The 9,509-nt window shown below is 30.0% G+C and overlaps 1 protein-coding gene across 1 annotated transcript; it reads left to right on the top strand.

The window, feature by feature from the left end:
- The first annotated feature begins 195 nt into the window (after nt 1-195).
- On the top strand, nt 196-2,217 carry LOC118063671 (uncharacterized). The gene has a single exon (XM_035077773.1). It carries the CDS (start codon nt 205-207, stop codon nt 2,215-2,217), a length of 2,013 nt encoding a protein of 670 aa, XP_034933664.1. The 5' UTR covers nt 196-204.
- The last annotated feature ends 7,292 nt before the right edge of the window (nt 2,218-9,509 follow it).

The following is a 9,509-nucleotide window of genomic DNA, read 5'->3' as shown; positions in this document are numbered from 1 at the left end:
CTCTAGTGGTCATAAAATTAATTACCAGTCCAATTTCCTTATCTTATGTCAATAAAACAAATACTATTTTTACCAACAGAAAACAATTTATTAACAACAATTATTATCGCTCATTACCATAAAAACTGTATTATCAACTTTTTCAAATCAAAAAAATTAATTTTTCTAATTTTCATTAGTTATTGAAGTTTTTAATAACTAGTTATGGCAAGGCCGACATCAGAAGATCTCCGTAATGCTCAACAATATGCAAATCAAAGAATAAAGCTGCTTTATATAAAAAAAATGTTTAATAAATTCCCTCATATAACTTCATGGTTAGAGTACAAAGTATCAAGAGCTAATCCAAAATCTGACTACAATTATCCAGAAAAATTTAAACCACGAGCAATTTTTGTAGAAACTAAAATCACTAAAAAATTATGTGAAGGTAAACTTTCATGTAATCAATTTACCGGAATACCTAAGAACGATGGAATTTGTGAGGTGAATCAAGAAGCAGCCAACTATCGAGTTGGTGACGGAGGAAAAGTAGGAGAACAGAGAGCAGGGATTCATTATGACGTCCACTGTCAACCTGCATGTTATCACTTAAAAGAAAGAACGGGTCCTAATGATAAGGACGTTCATTCCTTTCCATTACGGTATTTTAATAACCAATGCACTATAATCAATCCCGCATTGTTAAAGTGGATGGAATTCCCTTACTTCCGGTCAGAAACAATTTACGAACATCGTGTTAATGACTTACCAGCTGGGTTCAATCGATCTATTGCTCCAAGTTCACTTACAACATCTGGATTAAATTATGAGTATAATAAAATTTATTGTGATTCATTCTTTGACAAATTTGATGACGTTAAGAAAAATTGCTCTACTCCTTGGTACGAAATAATTGGCAATGCTATTGTTGGTGAATATATTATCAAGCTTTGTAAAGCAGCACATCGTGCTCAAATAAATGGAAATTGGAATGACTTGCCCCCAACAGCTGATCTCCCAACTGTGCCTACCCTAGATCCCAAAAAGAAGATGAAGCTTAGAGATTGGTACAATGATATTAATTTAAGTTTCAAATGTCCAGATCCTGAAATGAATTTAGCTGAGGATACTCCAAAACATCCACTAAACAGAGAAAAAAAACTTGAGGAATTAAAAACGATTGAAGATTCACTAAAAAAGCCACTAGTCTCTGTAGGCGAATGGCATGAAATAAAAACTGAAAAACTCACCAAGAATATAAAAAGTCATCGAACCCGAAGGCAAGCAAAAATTCCAACAGATTCTTCTATTGCAAAAGACCCATTCCTTAAAATCTTCATGAACTTTGCAAAAATGTTTCTCGATCCAAATATGTACAGAGATTTAGCTATTTTCATTGGTACTCAATCTCTTGCCAAAATGCTCAAAAAACTCGAGATTTACATGACCAAAGAATTAGGTCCAAAATTATTTGCTCAATTTATGGAAACCAAACTGATGACAAGCATCTTTGGTGAAGTAATAAAAGGAACAATAGAACATATATCAACATCACTTGTTACCAAAGTTTGTTTTGAGTTTGCTTCTAGAATAGCTTTCCTTTTAAATCCATTGACCGCAATGTTTGATTGGGCCCTGGTATTAACTATGATGATGGACATGATTTTAACTTTCGTGGATCCATTGAACCTGAACAAAAAATATCCAGAAGGTTATTTAGAAAATTTAATTATTTCAAGTGAACATACATTAAAAAAACAGCTAAACATGACTGAACCGGTCATTAAATTTGAAATATTCGTGCAAATGCTATTGACACAGGAAGAAGTTGGAGAGATATCTCTACACTCTTGGAGATATATTAATGAATATTTGGCAGCATTAGACTACAATTCTGAAGGTTCTATAATTATTCATGATGAGGAGAAAGATGCTCATGAAGTAATCACTCATTATTATGAAAATAATCAAGACGAGATTGAAAAAGTTCATTTATTTACTGAAAATGATATAGAATTGTACGAACATGATCACATGTGTCGTATGAAATTGATAGATAAGGTTAAAAGAGCATATTGGCTTAGTGGTATTGGACTAATAGCAGCTATTATTAAAGAAAATATCATTATTTCATACGTTTTAGTTATTCTCACAAGTATTTTAGTTTATATACAGTATTTAGTAGCAGAAATAAAAGATTTCACTGACATTGAGTTTTATTTCCAATGGATTTAAGTTAAATAAATAAATAAATACATTTATTAATTAAGCTAATTAGATTGAGAAATTGATGAAAATTTATTTTTTTAAACTGAAAAGTTTATTTACATTGGAAAGTAAATAAGTGGTAACTTTTTTCTTAATACAAAATTAAGTTAAATTGTGATAATATAACTACGTTTAAATGAAAATATTTTATATTTGTAAGTACATTTAAGATTATGTATGGATTTATGGATTGAGTGCATAGTATATAAAAGTAGAACCAAAAGAGTACTTAAATATTCCTATCCACAGCATTGCTATGCTTCGTTCGACCAACTAATAATAAAAGCATTGGCATGACGGAAGCACAAGCATGCATCTATTATAGAACCTTAGACAATAGCATTATTGTTCTATTACTAGAGGAGACCGTGATAACTTCTGTATATTGAGCATAAGTAAAAGTTTTCCTCCAAGGAATCTCGCTATCGACAAATACCATAAATTTCAAGTGCAGATTTGTTGTAATACCATTCGCCAGTGCGATTAATCATTGATTTTCCAATGTATCAATTGTGAGAGATAACTAAAATAAATACTAAATATATAATTAAACAATAAAATTACCTGTCTTTTGAAATAAAACAATACATTTTTTTTATTGAAAAGGAAACACTGGATCCTTTATGGAACATTCACTGCGTGTTGACATTTTGGAAATCTTTGATTGAATAATGCATTAAAAGCAGATAATTCTTAAATGAATTGATATATTTTTTTTTATTAAAGTGTGATAGAGAGAAAAAAATAAATACTAATGAATTATTGAATCAATTAAGACTTGATGGTTTATCGATTTTATAAACTCGGATATCTTTGTGATATGTTCATTATCGGATTTTTCATGAATGTATCAAGTGGATGATCCATATAGAATAATGGCAAGTTTTACAGGCTCGAAAGCAACGCGTATCACTCGCACAATGTTGGAAGAGTATGCACTAGCTTACGTACTTGAATAAAGCCGAAATACTTGAGTGAGTATCTGGAGTATATAGTAAATTCCAAAAAACTGGATGGAGATTTTGCAACTCGAATTGTTTTCTAAAGCTTAACATTTATTTTCTTCAGTGTTTTTAAGCTTTTTCAAATTTCAACGCTACTTTGAATATATATGTATAAAATCTTACATCATCGCCTTAACCAGCCATAGATTTATATTAAATTTCATTGTTACTTGCATACAGAATATGCATCATAATCCATCAATTTATTATTTTATTATCATTACGAAAACCATTCATATTTTACTTGATATCTGTCGACAATTCTCGATCTTAAACGTTTCATATTTACATTTAATTTTTTTTTTCAAGCATCTTTATTTTTATCGTAAAGTTTTAAATGCGAAAAAAATTTTTTTTTTTCAACAATAAAAATATATTTTTTATTTACATCATTCAATAGTTTAATATCTATAAATTAATCAAATAGTTGCTTTAAAAAAATTCATTACAATTGTTTTCTATTACATTGGCGTTCATGTAATATTTTTTCTAATTATAATCAAAAAATGCATCCAATGTAGAGTTTTACGTTGGAAATTTTCTGTTCTACCTACTTCGATCACTAATTTATTGTTATTACAATAATTACATTTCGTACTATGAATTTATAAATTAAACAATCAAATATTTGATATCAGATAATCTGTTTTCATCCGACATCATTTGTGAAAATATTATTTTTTTTTTTGCTAAAACTGATTAAAAAAATGGTTCAATTAATTTTCTAAAAATAGAAAGTTTTATCTTTTCAATATTTAATTATATATTTATTTTTATTTAAACAAGAATTTTCGAATTCATGTATGAAAACAAACACAACTGTAATAATCTTTAATTTACAATTGATTAGTGATGGTAGAAATAATTAAGGATCCTAATAAAGGTAAAAATAGTTTTTATAATATAATAAATGCATTATTAACATCATGACAGTTCTATATAATAGTAATTATTGTACCAAATTGGTTTCTGGCTTGTAGATAATGGGGTCTAGAGTAAACTCGAGTGGACCATGCGAAGCTGACGTGCTGACATGTCAACAGCAACTATGCATCATCGGATGTCTACTGCACGTAACGTATCCATGGGATACGGGTAGTAGATGTATGTTCATTACAATAATCATAGCGACGAGAAGTAGCCTATCCTTTTCATGTTCTCTCTTTTCATTCATGTGCATTTTGTCTCCTTGATTTACAGAAAGACATTTAGCGATTAAATTCACCGTGAAGATGTATCAATATCCATGAAAAAAATGATAATTTAATGGTAAGAATTCAAGGAAACATATTTCAATGTTGATCGACTATGGCTCATTAAATTGACGGCTGATATGATGTGTTCATTACCGTTAGTTCAGTATTCTCGCAATGTGCTTAGTTATTCCGCATTGACGATGCTTAATAGTTATTGATTTTTCTAATATTAATTAATTCATTTCTCATGACATTATGGTTATAATGATAAAGATTAGGAAGGAAAGCAGATAAAGAATAAATTTATAAGTAGAAATTACAGTAATTAATTTAATGTGTTTCTTTTGTTTGAAAATTTTTTTTCAATAGTCGATGCTAGCTAATCAAAATATCTAAAAAAAAATTTAATTACTACAATATTAAATAAAATTTTTTACGAGATCATTCAAACTATTTTTCAGGTGGATACTTTGAACGCAGTAAACTGTATACAGTTATAATTTATAAACACTACACCATTTTCTCTGAAAATTATACGACATATTGAGCTTGCCTACATCTTCTGCTGCTGGAGTACTAAAGTATTATAATATTCGCTGGCTCACTTGGACTTATATTTGGTTAAATAATACCAACAAAATGTTTATTTATTTCTCATAATCAATTGAAAATTGACAAATAGAAGCTTTAAGGATTCCTTTATCAAGTATGTATCACATTTATTATTAATGAAACCCATGCAATTCTATAATTACTTATATATATATAGTAAACAACAACGTTGTAAGTTCCGGTTTCACGAAATCGATATGCCACCGTTGAACTTTCAATTAGTGTCACTTAGTTCGGTAAACACAACTGCTCTCTTTTCTCTGCATCCTGACAAACTATTTCTATTACATCATCTTTCAACAACGATCGATAGAAAAAATATCAAAAACATTTTAACTTTTTTTTTGAAATATTTTTTAATATTTCTGACTTTTAAAATTGTTCTTGCTCTCGAAATCATCGAGTAATTAACAACGTTAAGTCAACGCTAATTTTATTATTAAACTTTACCATTTAAGTTATTTAATTTAATTATATTTCCAACTTCATCTTTAATTTTATCAAGTAATATAGAACTAAACTCCTAGACTTCCCTCAGAATCATCTTATAGCTATTTGTTTAGCCTGGTTAAGACCTAATTTTCAACGTAAATTCCAATGACTGGTGGGCTTTTTATCGAAAAAAAGACGAACATTAAAGTACATCCCTTAGATACTGCGTTAATAATTTTTTTAAGCCAGAAAGTGCTGTTGATCTTTTAGAAGATTGAAGAATCATCTTCTTCTATTTTTAATTTTAACGCAATAACGAAAGATTATAAAAATTGTTTCAACCAAAAATTTCCAAAGCTGAGATAATGAGCGTTAAAATACACTTTAATAGATCAAAATTCAATTATTTTTATTAGAGATATTGAATTTTAAAATTTGTTCAATGATAAAATTAAAATAAGGTAATTGTTCTTGAAACAAAAATAAAACTTTTATTACTAAATAGGTATCCCAAAACCACACTTGGAAGTTTCAGAACAGTTGTATAGACAAAGATGGATTTCGGTTTGTCTTGTAAACATGACATCAAGATGTAGTTCCACTTCACGTTGGATATACGAATTTAGAGAGTGAAAGAAACAAAGATACTTCCGAAGCTTGATAGTATAGATATGCCAAGTAGTGACTTAATCAAGTTTTCCTTGCTCACGAGAAAAGGATACAACTTAAAGAGAGAAAGACAAAAGTTAAGTCGCAAGAGTTCTCACATCTCTATAGTCACCACAACTTGTCCCTCAGGCTACCACTGACTGTATTCTGATAGTAATATTAAACTTGTCCGATGCTTCATGCTCTAGGCCACTGAGAAATTCTCCAGCTTTCTCTTTCTCTCTCAATCAAATCCAGTGAAATTTAATATTACATACGGTTTGAAATATTTATATTGAATTACTCTGCAAGAATATTTATTTAAAAATTGAATATTCTCAAGCAGATATTTTTGTATTTATTTATTTTCATTTTATTAATCAAGATGATGTGACTTTTCTGAATGTCAATTTCGGTACAATTAAGTTGGTAGAATTTTTAAAAAAATTTCTTTAGAAATGAAAACATGGAATTGCTATAAATATATACTTGAGAGCCAACCTGAGCTCTTTTATTCTGTCCTGAGCTTTGTCAATGTTGACTTATCGTAAAGTTATATAACTGGTTACAATTAAAGTTGGTTAGGGAAAATTACTAGAGAGATGTAGGTTGTATTATAGTATTTTATGAAAAGGTTAAGGATGAGAAAAACGGACGCTAATTTCATTCTTTTGTCCTCTGGGTTTTGAGAAGAAAATTTAATAAATAGATAAATATTAAAAATACTTAAAAATAGTATCAAAGTATTTATCAAGTTTTTTTGCCGTTTAAAAATTTATTAAAACATTTTCAAGTCATTAATTCACTCTAAAACCTCTTTTGAAAAAATATTTTTGATTAATAATTCAAGGGTGTAAATTTGTTTTGAATTCATGTCATCTAATAGAAATTTCCAATGGTAAAAAAAATGATTCATATTTTTACAAAAAAATTTCCTTCTCACAAATGATTTAGACGTTTCAGAAATATTAGAAATGGGTATAATTCAAGGCTAACGTAGTATCGATGCTATAGATATTTAGAATTCCAATCGAAAGGATATTGTCATTTCTAACAATCCTGAATACCTAAAGTCAAGTAGTGTACGCGTTAGCATCAAGCAATTGCCATTCGCCGCATTACTCTGTGGACATAGCAAATTCCTATAATCGTCCACTAGAGAACTAACACTGACACTGTCGTGATGTCTGATGCAAACTATTGTTCAGACCGAATTGTGATTTCCGAATAAGCGCATTCATGCATATGTGTATATGTGATCCATGACACGAGAGAATCCACCAGCTGATCATTAACTCCCGTATCATTCGGATTGGACTCGTGACATATCCGCATCAGCAAGAAATGACCATTAGCATAATCCAGAAACCACCATATCAGTATATGATTATCGTATTGCTCTTTCGGGTTATTCTACTTTATCTTGTGATATTGAAAGAGCTCATTTTTCAAAAAAAAAATTAATTATTTCCAATCTTAATCGCCAAATTATTAATTCTTTAAATCATCAATCATCTTTCTTATCATGACAGCAATGAACTAACAATTTGTTGAATAATAATAAAAACATAATTAACTACAGTAAAAAAAATAATTATCATGATTGTATTATTGTGAAAAGCAGCTTATAATAGAATTTCTAGTAGGATGAATGTCTCGATTTATCAAATTGAATCAACCAGTGTGGCTAATCAGTCGACGATTGCCAAGAAGCCCGGAAAAAGAGCAGATTGGCTATCGAACGATGACGATTCTCTCTGTTACTACAATGTATATGTGTACGAACAACACGAATATAACCACTGTGTGCCTGAGTAGCAGCAATAATATAAGTATACATATATGTGTAGATGATAGTAGACTGGAGTCTTATGTTGTGTACACTAACTCTCGAGTATACGTTGACGTTGAAAGATGAAGCCGCTGCTTGCCGACGAGTTTCCTGCGCCCAGCATGATATAGTACCATCGGAACGCCCTGATAGATCCAATTTACAGAATGCCCATCCTACCGGCAAAAGACAATTTTTAAACCAACCTCCATGCGATTGAAACTACACGACACCTACACCTTGGAATTTTATAGTTTAATGTCGTTAAAAAAAAACCTGGAAAAATTTCGTTTTGCTTTTTATGATGTAATATACATTTTATAGACATTTTAGAAGTTATTTTGCTTTGAAGATCGCGCGGTAAAATGCACTCCAATCATTCAAACTGTTGCCGAATAAAAAAAAAGACCATCTAGAACTTGGGTCTATTTTTTTAAAACTTTAAAAAATAATGATTTATTTTTTATAATATTTAATTTTTTTCTTAAATGGAACATAAGAAAAAAAAACTATTAATATTTAAATAAAATAAAAAGGAAATATTTTTAAGCCTAAGTTGGACACTAATGGATAAGAAAAATGATTGAATTGAAAATAAAGTAAAAAATAATGCCAATATTCTGTCACAGCAAAGAGCATAAAATGAAAGCAATGTTAAACTATTGTAACAAAATATCATAGTAAGGGCAAAAAAACTAGGTAGCCATTTATGAAAACTCACTTAACTTCTTGACTGTTCAAGTTTCAACAATTTTAAGGACTTGGAGAAACGAGGAAGAAGTAATTTTCCAGCAATTCCGTGACCTACACCTAATAAAGTTTGCAATCTAGTTTTGAGTTTAGTCCCAATATAATCCAAAAAAGTTGCAGAAATTATTACAACAGAGTGTGCAAAATTAGATAATGCTTTAAATTGATATGAGTACCTTCAATAATGGTAAACTTTTAAGAATAATCTCAGTATCAAAAACTCATTTGTGAATTTTTATTCCAGATTGTTGGAAAAAGGTGATCGAGTGTCCATGCTGGAACAAAATAAAGTTATGATGCAGTGATGATTACTTGTATGACACTAGTACAAGTAGTACATAGAACAAGAGTTTAGCTAAGTAAAGCTGTTTTCAAGTCCCGCATGCACATGCCAGTAATCCTACATTGGCGAGGCAATTAACTCTGAGTGAGGATAGAGATCCTATTTGGATGTCTCTCTGAACCTTCGAAGAATCCTACCCCAGTTTTCTCTCGCTTTACTTGTTCTCTGCTTGCTGCCTATGTAATATCACACCGCGAGCGTTGGTATACTGCAGCCAGTGGAAGCAAAGCATGATGCTTCTTGCACTGTGAGGATCACAATATCCGTCCATCTGTTGAAATGCTGACTTATTTGCCTCCTCTCATGTTCTCTACGCTTCTCAATCGTTATCAAACTTGTTACTCAGCTTGCTAAAGAGACATATCAATAAATCGTATGCTGTTGATATCTCTCATCATGCTAATACTTCAAGTATTATTTAATTATTCTTCTATGACTTTCCA

This window comes from Chelonus insularis, unplaced genomic scaffold, assembly GCF_013357705.1.
Source record: "Chelonus insularis isolate UGA/USDA-ARS -01 unplaced genomic scaffold, ASM1335770v1 contig_146_pilon, whole genome shotgun sequence".
NCBI lineage: Eukaryota > Metazoa > Arthropoda > Insecta > Hymenoptera > Braconidae > Chelonus > Chelonus insularis.
The sequence above is the reverse complement of the archived record's forward strand: the minus strand, read 5'-3'. Positions and strand labels throughout refer to the sequence as shown.